General features: G+C 35.6%; 1 protein-coding gene across 7 annotated transcripts in view; it reads right to left on the minus strand.

Annotated features, from left to right (window-relative positions):
* Positions 1-25109, minus strand: part of Tenm1 (teneurin transmembrane protein 1) — an 803700-nt gene that overhangs the window by 336337 nt on the left and 442254 nt on the right. For all 7 annotated transcript variants that reach the window (XM_031355201.1, XM_031355294.1, XM_031355365.1 and 4 more), the window contains one exon: positions 16405-16645. In XM_031355201.1, coding sequence (XP_031211061.1) covers positions 16405-16645 — 241 coding nt within the window. The remainder of the gene's footprint in view (positions 1-16404; positions 16646-25109) is intronic.

Genomic DNA, 25109 nt, shown 5'->3' on the forward strand with positions numbered 1-25109 from the left:
TTGACACACACACAAAAAAACCAGCCAGTACAAAGTGTGTTACTTTTATTTGACTTTTCATGGTCTATCTATTGAGAACATGTCAGCTTTATTTTACCATTGCTATTGTCCCCAGTGCCCTCTGTTTCTGGACATTCTATATCTTATGTGCATGTTATCAAATATGTCACTTTTCTAGGCTTCTGCATCTTTGAAATAATTTTAGGAAAGAAAAATCCCAGAAAAGCTGATATTCATGATAGCAGTATTGGGCTTATTTAAGGCTGAAGAGAAATATTAAAGAGTGAACATGGAGAGAATTAAGAGTGCAGGTGAAGAGAAAGGAAATCTTATATATAAGGGTGGGTAGACAGACAGACAAAAGGGTTACATCTGCAAGGGAGGTTGATTTGTTTGTTGCTTTGGGACTCTGGCCTCATTTGTTATAAATCTAATATAAGAAGTCAGCAACAATACACTATAATCTTCCATCTTCTGAATTCCCAGTATACAGATCAATTAGACAGTACAAAGTGTGTACATATCCAGTATACCAAAATATACTCCTTTTACTTAAGGCTCTCACAGAGAAATGAAAGTAGTTACAAGGTAATTAGAGATAAAAATGTTTAAGGAATTGCCACTGGTTTAAAAGGAAACTTTGGGGGAGGTTCAGATCTAAATGTATACAGTTAGATGGTATCCAGTGTGAGTCACACTATAGATTGGAGACTAAATCCTCCAACATGAGCTTTGCAAATGGAGAAAAGAAAGGGGGAAGACTTAGGAGAAGCTTGTATAAAGAGTGAGCAGACAATGACTATCATGCCTCACAGATACTGTAGGTAGGCTGGCTCAGAATGACAGAAAAATATGTCTTAGGTGAGTTTAGATATGTTTTCAACTGTGGCTTGATTTTATCATAGAAAGGAACATATGGAAATGTTTGAAGAACATTTTATGTTTCCCCATTTGGGGGGGATGGTGTTTCTTGTTACTGACATGCAGTGGGAGAGGCTGCAAAACATCCTGGCAAGATGTCTCTTCAAGATGTGCACATCAATGATTTGTTCACCTTGAAATGTCAATGACGGTTTTGAAATAACATGGTCTAAAACTATTCGTTTAACGGGAACATGCAGTTTTCAGTATCACTAACTCTATGAGAGGGAATTAAGCACTCTTGAAAAATTTCCAGGGAAATACGTTCTTGTCAGAAATTCATGATTTTATCCTTTTCTCTAAGCTCACAGTTATTACTACTTGAGGCTATTTTCACTTGTGATTTCTCTATTATCCAAACAAATACCCCAAACTTTAGGGCCAGAGCACATATACAATTATATACAACTCATTCATAATTGCCTTAAATATTTACCCTTGCTGACCAAACAAAGGAAATCTTTGTAAGGTATGGAGAATTGAAGACATTTGGTACTTCAATTTTTAAAAATTGCTTTTCAAATTGTAGCTTTCATGAACTTGTCACAAAGCATAAATCCAAATCTTCAACTGCTGATTAAAATATGTGGAATATGTAATAATCACATCAATTTAAACAACATTAACTTCCCCCACAATTTGAAAACCTATGAAACAGCCAAATGGGGCTCTGTGCTGTGATTTAAAACTCAATAAGTACAATCCCCCTTGAGCACAGGAGAATTTTTGAAAAATCAGTCCTTTCCTCTGAAATTGTCCATACTTGCTGTATCAATTTTAGCATATAAAAAGAAGTGTTGGTTCACATTTGCCACTCCAATACAGCACAGATAAGAGAAGGTCAACGTCAAGAGTACAAAGATTCCATGCAGTGTTATGACCTGTATGATAAATAGAATAAGAAATCTATACTTCTTTTCTCTATGCATAATTGTCAATATTTAAGAAAAACTCCCACCAAAGATCCATAAGATGCAGCATAAAAAAATGACTGGTTAGGATGTGAGTGTAAGTCAGAGTATATGAAATAGTGCTCTATTTTCTTCATAATTAGACAGAAAATAAAAGTATGAGAAAAGAGATTGAAATTCTACTTTAGCTTCAAAGTATGGTCCTATGTGAGACAAATTTTTTTATATGAAGTGCTTTAAATCTTTGTCCATGAAAAGTTTTGTGTTTTAAAACACACACACATACACACACACACACACACACACACACACACACACACACACATATACCCCACACACACAGAGAGAGAGACAGAGAGAGAGACAGAGAGACAGAGAGAGAGAGATTAAATTATCAACAGTTTTATTGTGTATTCACGTATCAGAGAGATCATCACTTAGGCTAGCAATGATGTAGGAGTGCTTACTTAAGTATACTTGATTGCCATCACCACTCTGTCCTGACAGATAGGCATGTTTAGCTTCTTCATGTCTCCTTAGATAATAGAAATTCTGAAGGTATCTCAGTGTTCCAGCTTAAATTTATTTCTCATATATAGGCATGTCACATAGAATTACCCAACTTGTAATTAATCATAGCTCAACTTGTTGGAAAGCTTAAATTATCAGAATTCTTTCAATGGAGGAGCAAGGCACAGAAAGATAAGCCACAGAGTGACAGAAATTGGAAACCATAAGTGATCTTAAATATTTTGCTTCAGTCTCTCATCTGACAGTTGATGAAAATGACATTATGTTGAAGAAGGAAAATCATCAATGTCATATACTAATTTAGTGGCAAAATTGGACTTGGACTCAAGATTCCTAACTTTGAATCTTGTGCCTTTTCACTATTCACAGGTGACTATTGAAAATTGCAACAAATATCCTTGGACCACTAGACATTTTATTCACTCTCCAATATCTTTTCAGTTTAAAGCACTTTATAATAAAAATTCAGGTCTAAAATGACAACTCTGATATAACTGTGAAAGATTGAATTTATTATCATTTGGATTTTAAAAAGTGGATTCATGTTTGAGAGTGATTTTCAATAAGAATGATAATTTTTTTGGAAAAGTTCTATTTAACCTTAAGCTAATCACCAAATCCAATTACCCAGAAGCCCTCCATTTTCTGAGCATTTAGGCTCATCAAGATTTTTATATTAATAGAATACAAACTAGCATATGTTTATTGGCAGAGAAAATTAGTTGAAGCATAAAGCAGCTCCCAAATAGACAAAATGGGATAATCTGCAGTTCCCCTTATAGCAGAGACGTGGTCATATGGAAAGATGATTGTGTTGATTTTGTAAAAATTTGCATTCCAGTTCTAATTCGTACTCGGTTAATAACATTTCCCCAAGGCTCTGTTACTTGCATTGAAATTGGGACTACTTCCTCTCACAGTCTGAGATAAGGTACCATGTAAACATATTTTGAAAAAAAAACCCTATTAATACATATATGCATGTATGTTTATATGTGCTCCCACACATGTGTACATATATCCAATAGATTATTTAAAATCCAAGATCTTGACTTTGTTAAAAATATTTAGCTGTTGAAAGATAACCAGTAATGTGTTGCTGCAAAGTAACCTAGGTTCTTGACATAGTTCGCTACAGTAGATGACAAAATTTGAGCGATTGGACTGTCATACATGAAAGACAATTACTTTAATTGAATTCAGGAGAAACAGAAGATTGTGAATATTTCATGCCAAAAGAAATTAAATTTTCTAAGGGGGCTAATATCGTGTTGCACTTTATAATTCCATGGATGAATTAGAAGTAGTCATAAGTTAGCAGCTGTTTTATCAATGTAAGCCCTGAGGTGTACATATGTCACTAGTGAGTATTTTTGTCAGTAATGTGGGACTGCCTAGAGTTCTGTGTATGTATGTCAGATGGAGGAAAGAAATATGACTTATAATCATGACTTGGCAAGGTAGCTGCTTGCCTTTGGGAATATATGATTTAAGTCTGACAGCAGATTTTTAGTAAGGGTGGGGGGATTTTAATACCTCCTTCTGCCTGATACTGACAAAAGCAATCATTTTGCAGATAGGCAATGGAGGAGTTCTCAAACTGAATCATCACCATATTGCCCTCGTGAGAGGTTTAGAAACTTGAACTGTTATGTGGTACTTTGCTCCTCCCTTTATAACCATTTGGTTATACCTGTACTTTGTTCCATGTTCTTGTTCTCTTATCGAATATTCTTATTTTATTCCTCTCAATACAATAATTATTCTGACTACCAAATACCTACTTATAGAAAGTAATTCTCCTTTTCTTTTCCATTTCAATGAATATGAGTGGTTTACCTTGACTCAGCTTTGTGTCAGTCTACCATCCCACGTAAAACAGTGGGATGTTTCTCAGATACCTCCATAGTCCTACTCCAATCTGGGCTGCCTCCTACTCACCATTTTAGTAAAACTGGCTGCATAACACTTTTAACGGGCAGAGTCAAAGGTCTCTCTTCTCATCCATATTTAATTTGACTCATCTCTAACATTTGAAAATTGTGATTACCACTGCCTTGAAATAATTCTCCTTTCATTTCTATACTCTTAGGCTATTCCTTTTCAGCAATTTTGTCCTTTCCTTTAGACCTCTATATCACTATTTTCAGGATTTAGTTTTCTCATTCTTGCATTAAACTATTTTAATATATCCAAAATTTCATGCATCATTCACAGAAACTCATCAGTATGTCTATCTGTTAAACTCTTAATTACCCTTGCCTTTCATAGGTGAGCTCTAGAATCAGACAATCAGAAAAATTTGCATGTTTTTACCTCCAAATTTTATTGTTGTAGGGTTTTCTGGTTGTTACTTGTGTTCTTAAATTAAGACAGAGACAGTCTCAGTCTGTGTATAGCATGGAATGATTCGGAACTCATTATTTATACAAAGTATGCCTCAACTCATGGGAATCCTCCTGCCTCAATTTTCTGGTTTCTAAAATTACAGGTATATGCTACAACACCTAGCCTAGAAACTCAGGTTTAAACTAGATTCTCCATACACTACTTAGTGACCTAGAGGAATATTATTAAGCTTTTGTAACTATTGGTTTTAAAAGCACAAGTTAAACCAAACATGGTAAAATGTTTTCTCCATTGTAAGCATTCAGAAAAATGAGAGATGGAGAGATGGTTCAGTGATGAAAGTGTTTGCTATGCTAGGATGAACAGATGAATTCAAAACCAAGAACCCACATGAACAATGATTGACCTTACAGCAAGTTGGGAGGTGGAAACAAGAAAATCCCTGGAAGCATGTAGGCCACCCAACTTGGCATATACATTAGCAAACAGCAAAAATATGTGGTTTCAAATAAGGTGGAAACTGAAGACCCAAACCTATGATCTTCCTTTGACTTACACACACACACACACACACACACACACACACACAAACACACACACACTATTATGTGCATACACTTTAAACGTGTATATTCACATGTACACACAGAGAGACTAAAAAAATGACAGTATAGACACTTTCTCTCTTCTTATGGATCTAGATTAATATTTTCAATTATTAATTAGATGAAAAACTCAATATCCTATATAGGTACCCTAATATTTCCAGAATAAAACTGCTATCTTTTTTTTCTACTAACCTCTCTTCCTGATTTTACATATATTCTTTTGTTTAATCTCAGTTATTCTATTTTTTCATGTACTCTGCCAAAATTTGATGTGGTGATTGTTAGGGTCTGACTATATGGTCTTCAGTTGCAATGAATTTGCTATGTTGACTAGGCTATCCCCTAGTTCATAGAGATCTACCTGCCTATGCCTCTCAAGGACTGGAATTAAAGGCATGTGTCGCTACTCCCACAGAATGCTATAAAAACACAGATAAGACATTTTCATATAAAGGCTAGGGTAGGAAATTTGGTATAGACTAAATGTGTCAGTCTTCTTTAATTTGTATGTTGAATTCTAATGTCCAGTGAGTTAGGATATTTGGAAAATTGTTAGGTCATGGATAGTACTAATGTCCTTACAAAAAAGAGTCAAGTGAACAACTGCTCCTAGAGAAGGACATAGCAACATATGCCATCTCTGAAGGACAGGTCCTTACCAGACACTGCTCATTTTTACCTTGATCATAGATCTCCAAAGCTTCATAGTTAGGAGTAATGCATTTCTGCTGTTCACAAATTACCCAGTCTAAGAGATTTCATTAACACAGTTCTAAGACAAATGTGAAAACAAATAAAGGGGAAATTATTTCTTTTAGTTGTAACCTTCTTCTTCCAGATCACATCTTGTTAGTCCACAAGTCTGGCACTATTATTCATGTCTCTAAGAGAAAAGACTATACTCCCAACAAGAATATAAGGTCTTTGAATGTAGGGTTTTTTTTCCATTGTGTCCTATGTTGTAATCCTAGCAACTAGAACAGTGCTGGAACATGGTAGAGAAACAATAATTACCTGATGAAATTTGTTAAAAGGCATCTACATTGCATTTAATCCATCATCACATTTATAATAAACAGTTTTCCATTTAAAGTCTTTCATTATGCACAATCTTATACCCTCACACCAAAGCTGTTTTTTTTTTTCGTTTTGTTTTGTTTTTTTAATAGAATGTAGAAGCAGATGTTCCTGCTTATTTGCTTATCTGTTTGCCAAAGGGGGCAATTCTTTCTTGAGCTTTCAAGTTCTTAAATGAGATGCTCAGTATCAAGCTTTCACAGATCTTGCAGAGATGCTTCAAAGATCTGAATACTTAACCCGATTTTATCTTCTGCTTTTAGAGCACAAAAATTTTTGTGTTGTGGATTAATAAAGAGCCAGCTGGTCTCTCCCAATGGGCAATGTTTAGTTGAATCTCTTTGATACATACATAGAAACAAACACATACATTTATGTGTGTGCACTTACCTCCCAACACATACATACATAAATACATACATACATACACACACATATATACACATACATACACACATACATACACACACACACACACTTCTGTAGAAAAAAATAAAAAGAAAATGTGTTTCTAGCACGTCAAATATATTCCATACCTTCAGGAAACTATATCACACAAATGTCGATTAACCTGACATGACATTGAACATATTTATTATGATTAATCAAATAACATTGGAGTGGAATAATTGTTAAAAGCACTTTCTCTCTTGCTGAAAATCAGGCATTTGTGTTAAATATTGGATTCAGTAGGGAACTGTGTAGATATACAGTGAGGGAAGGCAAAAAGTCAGAGAGATTGATTTGTCTACATTTTAATTTTTGGCTGTTTTGCTCATATATTACATCAAGCAGTTCACTTCTTTAAATTCCTGAAAACACCTGTTTACATTTACATTTGGATTGCTAAATAAATCTCCATATAAAATTAGATTTCCTCTCATCTTGGAAGAAATTCCCCTTCCTTATAAAATATAACAAATTATGTTTACTTATGGTTTTATTTTGAGATGAACCTGAGAATATTTTATTAAAAAGCATGCTGAAAAATGCTATCACCAAAGTGGCAGCAGACTGTTGTGACAAGGGGGTCCAATGCCTTGTTCTTTATTACTAAAGCTCTGTTTCCAATATCTAAAGAATATATTGAGAATGCAGAGTTATCATTATTTAAATTTAAAATATTCTATATTTATCATTTGTTATAGTCTGAAAAGATTGGTTGATTCCCGTTCATGTGTATTAAACAGGATTTATAGGTCATAGATTAGTTCTCAGAAGTATTTTCCTGTCTTAAAATGAATCTTTAAATCTGTGGCTGAAGATAGATTTGGCTAACCCCAGTGCTGTTAAAGGATTAGAACATGAGGAATTGTCAAATTTAAGCACTGAATGTGTGTATCCAAGCTTTTTTTTCCTTTAGTCATTATTGGAGGAAAAAATTATGTCTGTAAATCTATTTTTCTATTGCAAATATCCTAAGGAAAAAGCTACTTATAAATCTTAGGTAGATTTTAGTACTACTTTATAATACAGAAATAAAATTACCACTAGATAGCTTATATTTATGGGTTAATATGTAAAAGGTATTATTTCAAAGATATTTATAATACTGTCATCACAGTTAATATTTCTTCCCAATGTTTCTTTTCTCAAAGACAGACACTAGGTCTAGAAGTACGATAACAAGCATTAGTCATACAGATTGAATTTCTTTCTCTAGTCTTTGCCAGTCACTGTCTTATTCACCAGTTGTTTTCCTTCTTCTTCTTCTTCTTTTTTTTTAATAGTCTTGTACATACAGGCCTAAAGCCAATAAAGGCAATTAGTGTCATACCAAGGTATAGTCATCTGTCAGAATATGCTAAAAATAAATGGCTAGACCTTTCCCCAACTCCTCTAGGCTGGCATAACTCCTTCATGTCTTTCTTGTTTGCCTTTATTAACTGATGTGGCTATTCTTTTCTTAAACTCATGTTCTCCCTAGTATTTAAAAATTAACAGCAAAAATTTTAAGTAGAAAATATTTTGGTGGAAGACCAAGGTTAAGGTCTATAGCTGTCATTCGAAATAAATAGATTAACTTTTCAGGAACAGGGCAAACCAACTTCCATGGTCTTGAACTAGCACTTGGCTAAATATTCTGATGAATGAGAGGCTATAAACTGAGTTAGGAAATTGACTTGAGAGACACAAAAGAGCATAATTAAGGGAGACAATAATAGTAAAAATTGTCCTTAAAGGAGAAGCTGCATGAAGAAGTTGAGAAACTAAAAGTCATGCTCTGGTTTTTCAGGCTGTGGGTTAGATTTTAGATGCTATCATAGAAAGAAGTACCACTTAACCAGATTTTAAAGTGTTCCTGGCCACATTAAACTCAAAGAATGTGTGGATAGGATTGAGGGACATAACAGACAGGAGAGCAAAATCAAACCAAAAACAAACATGAGAGTCTGCAAATCCCGAGAAAACTAAAAGGTGTGTATAAATACTATATAAGTTCTAAAGTAAACCGAGTCACAGTTGGTAGGACGTGAGTGAGTGATGAGAGTGAGGAGGAGCCCATTTTTAAGATGAGAAAACTGAGGTTTAGAATTCCACAAATTGCCCATGGCCACACTGTGGAAGTGAAATTCAAAAGCAGATCCAGTGCCTTCTACAATCTATTCTTGGCAGCTTTTATTAAAATGGCAAAGGGTCAAAGCATGGCATTGAGACAGGTTAGGAAGACAGAGGACAGGTGGAGGTAAGGTTCTGGAATATCAAGATCCTTGGAGGAGCCACAGAGAACCAGGATCAGTAAGTGTTCAATGAATGTCTCACTCTGCAAGACATGCTCAGTAAGCCATAGACTCAGAGATATTTACCAACAGTTGATTTTTTTAGAACAGATTGAAGCTAATGTGGCTCTTTGAACTATAGTGACTCTGAATTCCTCTCCTTGTCATCTGGTTTCTGCCAGGATCTTGAACCAAATTGGAAATGATAATATTTAGTCCATACTTTATATGCACTTGACTCTGAACAGGTATCTTACAAATATTTTTTCATTCAACTCTTGAGACAAACTCACAATGTAAGGCCTGTAATTTTCTCCATATAACACTTAGAGGAACTGAGGCTGGTGGCACCTAGTAATATCTAATGACAATGTTAAGTGCTTTAGTCTAGGAATGTTGAAGAACATATGCCTAAGTACATCATTAACTATCTCTGATTTGGTAAGGTGCCCATCCTTGGGTTGAGAAGGACAGGTCATCCAAAATGTTTTGGTACTGGCACTGTTGAGAGAAGAGCTAGAAGAGGAAGTAAAATGACCGACAGCTAAAGAAGGAAAGGTTCATGGCAGAGTACAAATTGGAATGTAGTGGGTCGTTAGGGCATTGTTTCTATGATTGAGGGCAAGCAGGTAGCAATCCTAAAGCTCTTCTGGACATTGATTACAAGGCACTCTCACTAAACTGTGTATGTTTTTGTTATAAAAATACAAAATGGGGGTATGGCTCTGAAGACTGGAATAAGGTGATGAAAGTTGATATTTTCTATATAAGAATGCCCAGAAAGGCAGTACAATAAGTATGTTTTTACTTGGGGGAAAGCGTGAGCATAAAGCAAGAAACACTTTTAATTGGATGAAGAAAGAAATTGAAAAGGAATAAAAATGAGAATTTGTCCTTGTATTATTATTGGTGCTATTATCCCTACTATTTATCAAGTATTTCCTGGGTTCATGGCTGCTCTAAGAACATGTCAAATTTAATTTATTTAATTCTTACAATACCCATATAAACCTCATGAAATAGCTTTTACTATCATCCTTATTGTACAGAGGAGAGAACTAGAACATAGTGATGCTGAAGAACACATACAAGGACACATTACCTTATAAACAGCAGACCAGAAAGTGTATAATGAGACAGTTGTCCATATGAATAAGAATGTCTGTTAACTTACAACACAGGCAGAGAAGGGCTATAAGGGAAATGTAGAGTGAACAGAAATGATTATAATTCCATAGTGATATATTACTTATCTAAACACAAATATATAGCAAACTCTCAACTTCTTGAAGACTGTACATCCCAGAAGGTAGTATAAATGAAATGTTAGGTAAGTAGCTAAAATAGAGAGGAATTTGTAGGCTAAAGCTTTTGAGAAAGAAATTATTTTATCTTGGGCTTAATGAATAGAGTATGAAGCTAAAATCTTAGACTTTAATAAAAGAGGTTTTTGTTTTGTTTTGTTTTGATTTGATTTGTTTTTAAAGTACAGTAGATGCGGTTTCATATCCTGAGGCTCTTTTAAATGGAGATCAGAAAGGTTGTTAATGATAGAAACTTGTGTGTCTCTACTATAAATTCTCCATTTAGCTTCAATATTGGAAGGATATGTACCTGAGTAAGGGTATGTGGACCAGAGCTACAAAGGTATAGAATGTCTAACGAAAATAATGCCAATAATATTCACATCCAAAATGAGCCCAAGACTTGAGCAAACACTCAGGATTATAGGGAAGTTTTTTTTCTTTGCATGTATAGAACAATCAAAACAAAGAAAGAGATATGCAATTGCTTTTGGAATGAATGATTAGGGAGTCCATTTTTGACTTCTAGCATTCTTTGCAAAAAGGACCTAATACTTGATATAGCAAACAAGTGTCAGTAAATATACACTAAAGCACAATCTGGGGGTTCATTAAAAACATTTGAGGCTAGGGAGACAGCTAAATTAATAAAGAAAGAGTGTGTGTTGTTTTGTTTGATTGTTTATTTCATCTTTGCTTTTTTTTTCATTTTATGAGAATGATCATAAGTTGGGTAAGGGCAGGATAGGGGAGGAATTAGGGGAGGGGGAAAAATATGATCAAAATATATTACATGAAAATTACTAAAAACGGACAAATAGAATGGAAGCCAAACAACTTGGTGTGTACTTGTTACCCAGTTCTGGGGAGGCAGAGAGGCAGATTCTCGAAGTATGCTGGCCAACAGACTAGGTAAGTTTGCAAACCTCAAACCAATGAAAAACCTTGTTTCATAAAACAAGATAGATGGTATCTGAAAAATGATGCTTGAGTTTCATCTCTCTCTTTCTCTCTCTCTCTCTCTCTCTCTCTCTCTCTCTCTCTCACACACACACACACACACACACACACACACACAAACACACACACACATGCACACGCACACACACACATATGTATGGACATATACATATATGTACATGATCACACAGAAGTTCTACATACACAAAGGCAGTTGACTATTGTAAGTATATTAATATTCAATACCAGAGGAGAGATATGTCCTGTGGGTTGGATTACATACCCATTTTAGGGACTGTGGCATGGGTAAAATGTGGCAGAAAACTGGTGATGGTAAACAAATGGTAAACATTAGTTTTGAAAATGGAAAGGAAACATATAGTCTCCTTATGGTAGAGTACAAAACATCATGGGATTAATGTAGAATAAATTTTTGCAAATGATTTTGAGGAGTTAGCCCAAAACAAATAAGGATAGAAACTCATGAGAAGAAAGTATAAATTATCTCAAAGGTATTCATGTTAGGTAAAATTTCCCTTCTATTTTTTGAGCAGTTATTAGATTGGCACATTAGGAAAAATGTTGATATACTGTATGTAGATATCACCAAGACATTTGACAAGATCTTTTATGGTATGTCTCTGAATAAGAGACAGACTGTGGGTTGTATATTAGTAGTAGTATGCTATCTGATTGCAAAGACAGCCTTGCACAAGTATTTCCCATGGTATTCTGGAGAGCTCTGACAAGATTCTGGTCCTATATACATTTACCAGTTACTTACATGAAAATGAGGATTAATATCTCACCATTCTTCATATATATATATATATATATATATATATATATATATATATTAGCATGAGAACAAAATATCTACTTTGCACAGGAGAATTAGAATTCAGCTGCAACTCTATACTAGCAGGATGAAATCAAATTTGAACAGTTTAAGGGTCTAAAGCCTGGAACTACAGTCTAACAACACTGCTGATTTCCAATATATAACTTAAAGAGGTTTTATTTATAAACTATATGAGATATGATCTAGCCTTTGACTTTATTAAAAAGGCCTGAAATCTTAGTTACTAGTGCTGTTAATATGTATCAGCATTGTCATGTATCCATCAAAATGGATGATGTTAGAGTAGACAATATTAGCAGAGATAATGGTTAAACAAAGGAGACAGTTTGATCATTGGCCATAGCATAGAGCCAATAGCATAGAGTATGGGCATAGCATAGAGCCTGGATACATGAGTAAAGGCGACTTCTAAGAATCCTATTAAGGGGCACCTGATATGCTCCCAGCTCTTTCCCAACCAGCAATCTCAGGAATACCTTGAGAACACTTGTCAAATGCCTGCTTGGTGTTCAGTATGTTATTACTCCTTTTAACCATACAGCTTTCTGCTTGGCCCTAGTCTCAGTCAGGTAAGAGATTGACAAGGTTTGCTAAAATGCTTAAATCAGGGTACATAAGAGATGACCTGGGCTAATCAAATTCCCATTTAAAGGTTTTGGAACCTAGTACCACATGAAATGAAACAGCAGCGAGACAGGCAGTTAGAGGAATGCACTGAGAGGTATTAAGAGGTGCATGTTTACTCCTGTAGTGCAGTAGTGAAGGCAGACGCTGAGGTAGACAAGAGAAATAGAGCCAACACCTAGAAAAAGTTACTAGACAAAGAAAGCAGCAATATCTGTTTATAAACTTTGCCTTTCCATTGGTGTCGACCAGTGTTTTCTGAGTTTCCAGGGACTAATATCCAATAGAAAATGTGTGGTTTTCAGGGAAACCTGAATGGCCTTTGCTCCATGAAGCCAGGGAAATTAATAAGCCTCAGGATACATTGAGCGTTAGACTTTAGATTCCACGAGCAGTTAGTGAAAAGTGAGCGTGCTTTAAAGAAAGATATCAGGAATGGAAGTTGGAATCCAGAAATATGAGGATGAAGTAACTGGGGCGACATTCAGCATATAACAAACCAACTCATAAATAGTGAAGGTGAGAGTCAGGCTATATTTGGTGAGTTCCTAAACTTAAATAAGAGGTAATAATAAGCATGCAGGCAACCATTGGACTGAGCGTGGAATCCCTGATGGAGGAGTTGGAGAAGAGACTGAAGGAGCTGAGAGGGTTTGCAGCCCCATAGAGGGAACAACAGTGTCAACTGGCCAGAGCCCCTGGGACTCCTGGGTATTGAACCACCAACCAAAGAGTACACATGGACGGACCCATGGCTCAGGCTGCATATGAGGCAGAGGATGGCCTTGTTGGACATCAGTGGGAGGAGAAGTCTTTGGGCATGAAGGTGTTCAATGCCCCAGTGTAGGGGAATGCCAAGGAGGGAAGACTGGAGTAGGTGGACGGGTGGGGGAGCACTCTCATAGAGGCAGAGGAAAGGTGGTTTCAGAAGGGAAAACCGGGAAAGGGGAAAACATTTGAAATGTAAAATAAAGAAAGTATCAAAAAAAAAAAAAGTGGCCGAGTTTGGTTAAAAAGGAATCTTCAAGTTGTTGTCTGAGATAGAATGTAATACTTCAGTTATTAGTCAATTCTTTTATTAGAGATACATAAACAGAGGCAGGAAACTACCTAGTAGGAATAATAATGTCACCTTTCAAATGTACAGTGTTTTACAATGTATGACATACTCTATATTGTAGTAGTTTGTTCTTTTTAACACATGATCATGGTAGGCAATTTTGGGGGTATGCTAGTGATGGAAGCCAGAGCCTAAGTGCTTGCTCCTAGGGCAATTTTCTATTTATCTTTTACAATTAAGGAAGCCAAGGCTCTAAGAGGTCCTATTATCCAGCTTGTGCATAAGTTAATATGCACTCACTCTTACCCTTTATTGACTAAGCATGAAATGAATATTTTTCAAGGATAAAATTAGAAAGCTTTAGTTAATCAGGCCAGTAAGGCTTCTAAGTATTTTTAACTTCATTTTTCTGATGCTGAATGAATATATTTCCAAATGGACTAACAAGGCTCTCTTCTCAGTATCACATAGGAACTTATGTTTGTCTTTCCATCTTAGGAAACTGAGACCAATTAATACATTTCTTGCACAGATACAGAAGGTCCGTGGGTGCAATTTGTACAAACATGCCTAGATGTACATTTCAAATAAGACTAGTTTTGTTTCTCAATTTGCCTGAGCCTGCTTCCACCCTCTTTCCAGATTTCCTATTCCTTGTCTTCCCGAGGAAGGAACGGTGTAGCTCCATAGAACAGCTAGTTAACCGTATTGTCCCACTGTTTCCTTAGTTACATCAAGCCCCACAGATGAGTCGAAAGGAGAATGAGGGAGATACTTGTGTTTAAAATTATAAAGATTTCTACTATTATTCAAAAATTTTAATTTCATATGTTTATCTTAGGTGTTTTGCTTCACATGTATGTCTGTGTACCATGTGCATGCCTGGTGCCTAAAGCATGAAAAAAAATATCAGATCCCATGGGACTAGAGGTACATGGCTGTGAGAGACCTTGGAGCTGGGAATTGAACCCATGTCTCCTGGAGGAACAGAGAGTTCTCGTAACTGCCGAGCTAGCTCTTCTGTCCCTGAAGATTTCCTTTAACCTTTGCTTCTCTCACTTTATACATTTTTCTCCCTTTGATTACAGTAAAAAATAATAAGATGAACAAGGGGTAGGAGGATAAGGAAAGAAATGGGAAAGAAATAAAGGTTAGATTTTATCAAAAACCACATACGCCTATATGAAATTCTCAATAATAATAAAAATGCATGAACCTTATCATGATTATTATTCAAAATCTGTTGTCTTCACCATAGGCACTGAGTACTACCACTGTGTTTTCTATTGGAAGGTAGCAGAAGAGAGTGGCTTATAAAACGTTTTAATCAAGTATGTGGTAAATGATACAGTTTTCTGGATTGTGGCCACAGCACTTTCAGTGTGTTAGTGGTGATCCTTGCTGATGCCTTCTCATTTAATATGCTACTAAGGAGGAAAACCTCATAATGTGAGTTTATTAGTCACTCCCTTTCTGTTATGATTCCCAGAGGATATTAAGATAGAAGTTCATGCCAGACATTGTTTATTGACTGATATATTATGAATGTTTTTTATATAAAGTTGTCTTTCGAAAATAATTAAGACATAAAGAAGTCAACAGGAACTCCTGGAATTTGACAACAGACACTCTGCTTTACTCATTATATTTTTTTATGTCATTAGAAAGTAGCATTTGTGTATGTGATGATGAAAATTGAATTTGGATCTTCTGAATGACTGACCAGTGCTCTATGGCTGAGCTATACTGCTTTCTCTTAAAAACTGTAAATTTTTAAAGAAAGAATGATGGGAAATGGTGAGTGACATCTCAGTTGGCATAGTGTCAGAGTGCCATTCCAGAGGACCCAGAGCTGTAGAGGAGTAGACCTTTGCTTACAATAAAATCTTAGGGAGTAAATTTAGAAACTCAGATATGTGACATGACAGAAAAACAGTGCCTTATTTCCCTTCAAAGAGTCATGCTACTAGAATACAATTTTCAAGTTACTTATGCATTTCCTTTTACTTATGCAAACCCTTTCTGAACTATTAGAAGGTACTTTCTTTTCAAATGATTTTTATAAGAAGTAATATGGCAGTGACTATTATTTATCCAACTGTTTTTCTGTATGTATATATGTATTTATTTATTTATTTATTTATTTATTTATTTATTTATGTAGTTCTTTGAAATACAACACAGTTGATTTTCATGTTGAGGCTACAGTGACAGTTCAGATCATTGCTTCATTTCCGTTTTGGTGGGTGTCTGAAAATGAGGTATTTATGCTCTGAGATTGCATCTTTATACATACATCTATGAGAAAATGTGCCCGAATCATTATTCCCTGTGTGTCTATGAAGGGATCTGCCCTTTTACTTATACACCTGGTTGTGTTTCTTTGCAGATAACTATGGTGGAAGAAGTTTCTGCAATCAGTAGAGTCATCCTCCATCAGTATTCAAGTGTAGTAGTGTGAATAAGAGCTTAAGTACCTGGTCTCCAGTGGTATGTTACTGTTCAAGACCCAGCTGTTATGCAGATGAACTGAATCCTGTGTGCTGGTTGGAGGAGCAGGAGCAGCTGGGCTGGGCTGGCTGCGGGTAGTCATTGATCTTCTTTGTAGAGAGTCCACTGTAGGAGGTGGCTTCCTGGCACAGGTACAGGCATGTGGAGGAGGTGGCGGTGGTGGGAGGGGTCTGAAGGTGAACTGGTTGTGTGGGCTGCTTTGCATGTCTAAAAATCCAGAGAAGAAAAACAGCATATAAGGACTTACTCTTCTACTTTGGGAACGCAGCATGACAGACTTACTGGGGTTTCAGATAATGTAACCTGTGGGGTGGGAGAAAAGTTTGAAGTTCATCTGTAAAAATGTCACTTAACTTAAAAAAGCATGTTCAGCAAGCAAATGAAATGTAAAACACCCATGGTTGCATTTACATGTAAATTCTACCAGCTAAAAGTAAGGAGGCCCCCTAACACAAGTTGTCATCAATGAGATATAAGGCTACAGAATGGAAGAGAGATGATTTCCATCAGTTGCAAAAAAAAAAATAATAATCACATTTCTGAAAATACTAGTGAGAGACACAAATTTGTTGTGAGGAATATCATTCTGTATTTCAAATAAAAATATAAGGCCAACTTCAGACTTACCCCAGGAAAGGATGTTAGCCTGCCTACACAGAAGTAAATCCATACTTAGAGAAAAGTAGTTCACAAGTGCGTAACTCAACTGTGTGAAACTAATCTCTTCACCAACCCAACAACTCCAAGTACTCCTTGTAAAAGGCAGGTTAGGGGACTTCGTTCTCTTTACCATACACATTTCCATGGCCGTGCAAAGCAAAGTCTGAACACCTTGCCTTTTGCTCCACCATTTTAGGAGCTCTGCTAAGTTAGAGCATCCTAGGCAGCAATGGAGAGATTTTTTTTTTTCCCTGCTTGTTCGCAGAGGGGGCAGATAGGGACAGAAGTCCTTAGCCTTCTGATGTTGCTATTGTTTGGTCGTTTTCCATTGCTGTCTGGACAGGCACATATCAAGAAAGTTAGTTAGAATCTGGCCCAGGAGAAATAGCCCAATTAAAGCCCTTTGAAAAGAAATCACTACTGTAGCAGATAGTTGCCTCTCTTCCACAGGAGAAACATAACAGATGTCAAGCATAGCTTGTAACACCAGCACGTTCTGGATAAACTTTGTAGAGGGTAAGCTTTGTCCCACCTCCCCAATGACAGAATTGAAAAGCAGAAAAATGCCAGAGGCTTTTCCTGCCTAACAGAGGGCTCAGCTGGTGTGTTCTGAGGCCCACTTTTCAGGGTCGGATCAGAGGAAAAAAAATCACTTCTTTCAATCCTTCCACTTCAGACATGAATTTTAAAGACATTGGCTTGGTTTTCATATCAAAAAAGAAAAATACTATCCCAGGAGCAAAAGTATGACAAATTCTTGGCTGAATTTTCTAGTACACGTGGTTCCCCTTTTAAATAAACTCAATGTATGAAAATCTGAATTGCACAAACGACAGGGTAAAGAGTGATGATTATTTTATTTACAGATTCCACTAGGGGTTCAGTTATCCTTACATACTTAAAACAATTCATAAAATTCCTAAACTACCCTAGGACTCTCTGTTTAACCCCAAACCCATAAATCCTAAAACATCATCATTAGTACTTAACATTTTCTCAATATTTTTAAACATTTGCATCCATATTCATAATTGCATAGACAGATTTGCACTGTTTGGACTAAAGGAAGCATAAAGTGCTAGGGCACAAAGGACCTAGTAGATTTTCTCAATTTCCTGATGGGAAAGTTGTCTAAGAACCAAAACAAATTGGTAGTTTAAACATGAATAGAACTCACATATGATTCTCTGGCCAGTGCCATGGCTAATACAGTTTTTTTCCTTATGATACACAGACACAGAATCTTGTACATTTTCTAAATGTTTCATTTATGTTTATGTGTTTGCTTCCTTCCTAAATTACTTTAACTTCTAAAACATTGAATGAAAGGTAGTGGATGGCAAAATGCTATAAAAGAATATAGGCTTTGGAGGAATGGCAAACTCGGAGTTCAGTTTCTTTCATACCCAAACTTGAACCTGTCATTTATAATATGTCTATTATATCTAATATAATATCCCTTTTGACTAATTTCGTTGCTATAAGATGGAGATGGAGATAATATGATGGTGACTATATTGGTGACTATAGTAGAAGAAAAAGATATTAAGAATGGGAAGAATACAGAGTCTGTAGTCTGGCTTCAGATGATGGACCCAAGGCCCTGGAGAGTTGAAATGATTTGCTCAGTCACTCACTGCCTTAGTTTCTTTTCCTTTTGATATGATAAAAATATTCTGACAAAAGCAATTTAAAGGAGAAATGTTTTGTTTTAACTTACAATTGTGGTGGTTTGCATAGAAATGCCTCCACCCCAGATTCATGAGTTTGAATGTTTAGCCCATAGGGAGTGGCACTATTAGGAGGTATGGCCTTGTTGGAGTAGGTTCAACCTTGTTGGAGGAAGTGTGTCATTGTTGGGGTGGGCTTTGAGGTCTCCTATGTTCAAGCTATAGCCAGTGTGGAATATAGTCTCCTTCTGCTGCCTTTCAATCAAAATGTAGAACTCTCAGCTCCTTCTCCAGTATAGTGTGTGCCTGCATGCTGCCATGCTTCCTGTCATAATAATAGACTGAACCTCTGAAACTGTAAGCCAGCCCCAATGAAACATTTTTTTTTCTTTATAAGAGTTGCTGTGGTCCCAATGTCCCCTCACAGCAATGAAACTCTAAGAAAGACTCAGTTTAAAGGACAATCTACCATAGTGGGGAAGTCAATGGAGCAGAAGCTTGATGCAGTTGATCATATCACATCCACAATTGGAAAACAGAGGGGGCTGAATTCAAGCTATTGCTTAGCTTACTTTCTTGATCTTATATATTATAGAGTCCGCAATTCTGTGCTTTGGGAATTAAGATGAATTTCCCCACATCAATCAACCTGCAACCAAGATTATTCCCCATAGTCAAGGCCAGAGGCTCATCTCCAAGGTGAGTCTAGAGTCTATCAAGTTGAAAATTGACACTACCCATCACAATAAACAGTTCTAAATTCGCCTGTGTGGTGATTCGTTATTCAGTACCCTATCTATTATACTATTTTGGAAAATGAAAGTGACTCTTCTATAATTTTAACATTTACTATTCTTAATAACAGTTTAGCCTCTGAGGTTGCTATACTATGGTATTCATTTGATAGAGCACGTGTTTTGTCTTTTCTCTAAGAATATGTATTTCTTAGTGAATTGTCATTTTCAACTTCTCTTATATGTCAGAAACCATGGAGTACAGTACTAGTATAAAGCATGGTCTCAAAGGATTTACTGATAGAAGTGATTTTGATTCATTTATGGGCCCTAAAGAATTTCCTGCAGTGTTTTCTTTGGTTATCATTCTGATGCATATCTACTGAATATCTAGTTGATTGCTCATAGACAGGTATATTTCTTCATTGAAAATCTTTTCCTAGGACCCTGGGGAAGAACAATACTATGTGAAAGGAAGCATTTTAAGCAATTCTCTCACTATGTATCAAGAGGAATACTGTCATAGTACAGATTTGGCATCCAAAATCACGTATAAGAAAGCATTTAATGATGTAGAGAAAAAGAAGCCATTGTGGTTTTTCACAACCCAAGGAAGTTTTATTTCAGAATTCAAATTTAGAATACCTTAAAGCAAATATCTACTAGTCTATGCCATACTTCTTTTATGGAAGTTATTCAAAAGAAAGTTGCCATTCAGTAGTGTTGTTCAAAATAAAAATCACTCAAGATCATCTACTTTTATGGTGAGTTGAGTTTTCTTTAAATGTTTGTCTGCCACCAATTAAGAATAGTGGTAAAACTATAGTTACTCCAAAAGTACAATCATGATATTATAATACTTCTGCTGCAGGTAGAATTGCTATGTATAATAACCATAATTACATATGTATATATTGATACATGTGCATATTTATATAATTAAATATGCATATTTACTCATATGCATATAATAATCAGTTTTACTATTTTTATTCCCACATTTCATATGCAGAGTCTTTTATAATGTTAATATTTTCTGCTTTCAGAGTTTTGGAATGTTATACTTAATTTCCTACATGCAGACCTTAACCCTTATGAAATGCAAATGATCTCAGATTCATTCTTCTTTTTTTCTTTTCTTTGTTTCTTTTTTTCACCTCAGGAAAAAGATGGAGAATGCACTTGTTCCCTCCAAATAAAGCAATTTAATCCTTGGGCTCCATGAAATGGGATTTCACAACATTAAACAGTAATGAAAAATACATTAGTGTTCAGTGTTAAGAGCTCTAGAGCACTAATTCTGTCAGGTTTGGAGTCATATGCATGCACTTCCAAATGTTTTTTGGCAACTGTACAGTCCAGTGCCCAAGTGAAAGAAGCAAAATTGGGAGCTATGGGGGGTTACACAAATATCAGTGTTCAGACACAGTTCTAAAGCTTTCTGAAAGTAAATTAAGTTTTCAAATGGCAAGGTCTAATTCATATAATATATGTGGAAATGAACCAATTTCAGGTGTGAGGTCCTAAAATAACTTGGTAAAATAATCTCTCAGTGGGGAAATTACTCTAAACTGTAGATCTAAGATATTTTACATGTGGCAGGGTTGTTGGTAGAAGTATATGCTTTTAAAACAGCACTTCTTTTTTCTCTATAAGGTAAGAAGGTGGTATGCATCTTCCCCTACTCATTTTGCAGATGATGCTTAATATGGATCATTGTTGGATAAACTTTCAGCAGAAATTACAATATCTCTGCTAAGATGTCTTACCTTTTATACTTCATTAACATTGAGTTCTGCTACAAGGCATTGCATTCATTTCTAAAATTTACTATACTATGAAAATCAATGTGAAAATTCTTTAAAAAATTATGTTGGAGCATGTGATAGTGAATGTAAATTTGTAGCTTGACAAGATATAGAATCATGGAAAAGGAAAGCGAGTGGACAATCTATGAAGAGATATCACTATTAAGTTAACTGGGGCATTGGGTACCAACCAAGCTGTAGTTGGTACCATTTCCTAGGCTCAGACCCTCTTCTGTATGAAAAGTAGATGGAACTGAGCTAAATTATTCATTGTTCTATAATTATTGATCATGGAAGTAATGTACCCAGTCACCTTCTACTTGTTCTGCTATGCCTTCCTTGTTATATTAAACCATACCCCTCAGGACCTGGAAGACAACAACAATTCTTTCCTAAGTTGCTTTTTTCCAGTATTTTGTCAGAGAAAGAGAAGAACTAATACTAATAGAACTAATAAACTATCAGTGACATATTTAAAGAAAGAGACTAATAAGAGTGATGGTACAGTTCTATATATATTGGTAGTTAACAAATGGATGAATGCCAAACCAAGTATGACATTTTACTTCGAAAAATATTTGAAATCTGTTGTGAAATGGTATTGGAGGGTTGAAAACAGTGAGTTATTAGAACCCCTCAGAGCTCCCAGGGACTAAACCACCAACCAAAGAATATACATGAACCTGTCCATGGCTCTCATTATATATATAGTAGAGGACTGCCTCATCTGGCATCAGTGGGTGGGATGGGAGGCACTTGGACCTCTGCAGGCTTGATGCCCCAGAAAAGGGGGATACTAGAGAGGTGAGGCAGGCTGGGTGAGTAGGTAGAGGAGTATCCTCAAAGAGGCAAAGGGGAGGGGGGGAGGGAGTTCGTGTACAGGAGACTGGGATGGGGGATAACATTTAAAATGTAAACAAAAAGATTAATAAAAAGAAAGAAAGAAAGAAAGAAAGAGAGAAAGAAAGAAAGAAAGAAAGAAAGAAAGAAAGAAAGAAAGAAAGAAAGAAAGAAAATCCTAGGTGGATTATCTGCCTGTGACAGTAGTTCTAATGTCAGCTGTGTATACAGGAGGCTCCTCAAATGCATAGGGTGTTTCAGTGTGCCATTGTATGGATTTGCATGTGGCATTCAACTGCATGTAGTTTTTCCTCATTCATCTAGTGCTTCTTTCTAATAGGTTGGAAATACAAATTTTGGCTTAAATTTAAAAGTTGTTTTAAAGACACCCAATAGCAAGGGAGCAAATTAATGTTTCAAAACAAATGCTGTAGCAGAATTGACTGAACATAAAAAATAATTTTCTTTGGATGTTAAAAATATTACCAGTATTAAAATTATGCCAACTATGTCATTGCTCTTGGAAAATTTAATTAAAGTAGATATATACTATCAGTGTTTAAAACAATATTTATGTATCAAACTTATCCCTCTTTACTTTAGTGATACTGTGATTATGTTCTTTAAAATTTGTTTTTCCCAAAAGATACCATGTCACGCATGTTGCCAAAGTGGACACATGTATTTCTGTCATTCAGAATAAATGTCATAAAGAATCAGAAGTTGCATCTCTTACTGGGCTGAAGTAAAAATAAGATCATGAAGACCGTTGACTTTCTTTCCAATTCCTCTGATGGTAAACATTGACCAAAGTGCTGTTGTTTCAGCATACTTATGACCTTTTATTAAAGAGGGTTTTATACATTGGAATGGGAAAATAGTGAATTTTATTAAAGGATATTGGCATAGAACCCAATACATGGTATTATACAATGCACAGTGTGTACGTATAAAGTTGCCTTTGTAAGCTCAGGAAAAAAATTGAAATTCTGAAACAGGTAGATCACAATAATTTTGAATAAGGGATTATTGGCATATGTTAATACTTAACTACCTTGATGAATTTTTGGAAGCAACATTAATGAATTTGTATAAATGTCATCATAATATATGTGTGCAAGTAACATCACACCAAAGGTTCTTGCCATAACTACTTTTATCAGGCCTCTCAAGGCTAATTATGAGGCTAATTATAAGGGTATGCCCCTTGGTGTTGTTTTCTAGGTTTGAGAGGAAAGCAAAGGAAATAAGCTTCAAGTAAGGCAGAGGGCTTTATTACTAGTATTAACCACTCCTACAAATCCCAAGCTTCATTGTCTATTTATGTAGAGTATTATTCACTTGCTATAATGAGTACTCATAACCTATGAGAAACTAGCACATAAATTTAAATCTTAAGCCTAATGACTGTTACCTTCAGAGTGCTCAATGATTAAGAAGTTAATCTTAGGTATATCTGCCTATGGACATTTGAGGTTTCAAACTTAACAATTTACTATTAGAGAGTAGAAAATCAAAAAGCTAAGAAATTTGTTTTTTTGCAAGAAAACAGAGTGCACCAGTATAGTTTATCTTTTCTCTGGATGAACCAAAACTACTTTAATATTAATGTGACTATAATTCTTTCTTTAAAGATTAATAAATTTTATATTGTGTATATGAGTATTCTCCCTTAATGTATGTCTGAGGGGAACTATGTGCCTGGTGCCCACATTGGCAAGAAGAGAGTATTAGATCCACTGGAAGTGGAGTGACAGATGGTTATAAGACATCATGTGGATGATGGCAAATAAATCTAGGTCCTCTGCAAAAGCCAACAACTGATTTTAACTGCTTATCTATCTCTTCCAACCTCCATTATACCTGTAGTTTTTTTTTAAATATAAAATTAGAACCACCTGTTAAGCAAACAAGTGGTTTGAAGAGGAAATGAAATCTATTAAAGAAATAGCCTAGGAGATACTGAAATGCAAGGAGAGAGGCTCAAGAGGCTTTAACATAACAAATACAAAGATGCACATAAGAACAATGCAAAAAGCTCATGAATTTGAACAATACGTTATATGTGATGGTTAAGAGAGAAAAGAGAAATGTAATTGTGTTATAATTTCAAAAAGTACAAATGTGGCCATATATGAGTATGGCCCCATGTCTGAGGCAGATGTAAACAATAGAAAGAGCAGGTGAAGAGAAATGGAGAAAAATTCAGTTAGGTTGATGACTGGAGGAGAAGCATTACAGAAGTTTTAGTGGTAGGCTAGCGAGAAATTACAATGCACTGTGCATGTGCCCATAGCTCTCTAACACCATTCAGTGTCTTTGAGACAGCAAAAGATACCTCTTTGAAGATTTTGTATTATCCTCTCCTTAAGACACCAAGTAAAGTAGTGTTCATAGTTAATTTTTGTTAGTTGTGTTGTCATAACTATTAGGTGTAAAGGCCAATGTTGAAGGATCTTCCATTTGAAATGATTATGCTGAAACTCATATGTCACTCTTAAGCTCTCTTATGTTTACCTTCAAAGCAAGAGATCAACCTCCAGAAAGTTTCTAAGTCTTCTTCACTTCCTTTTCTGTTATTTCATGAGCTTTACAAGAAAAACCATTAGTGAAAAATCCACAAAGAAGCATGCCTTGAGTCCAATTGTTCCTGACTTTGTGGGATGGGCACTGGATTGCCTTTACTTAGTCAAATTACCCAATCTTAGGCATAATAGTCAATATTTCTGCCTATAAGTGGCTTGTTTGCTAAGACAATCAACTCTTCAATTCAGATTGAGATGAGTAAACTAGGACTTTACCAGCAAGAGGAAGGAGAGAGCTCTAGTAAATGTTGTTTTGCTTAAATTGCTGTAGTAGTAAAATTACCTAATTTTCATGGCTGTGAATCTTTGCTTGTATGTTAGACTAATTTGACAATTTTAAACATTTGAGATGAGTCTCTCTCTCTCTCTCTCTC

This window comes from Mastomys coucha, chromosome X, assembly GCF_008632895.1.
Source record: "Mastomys coucha isolate ucsf_1 chromosome X, UCSF_Mcou_1, whole genome shotgun sequence".
Lineage (NCBI taxonomy): Eukaryota > Metazoa > Chordata > Mammalia > Rodentia > Muridae > Mastomys > Mastomys coucha.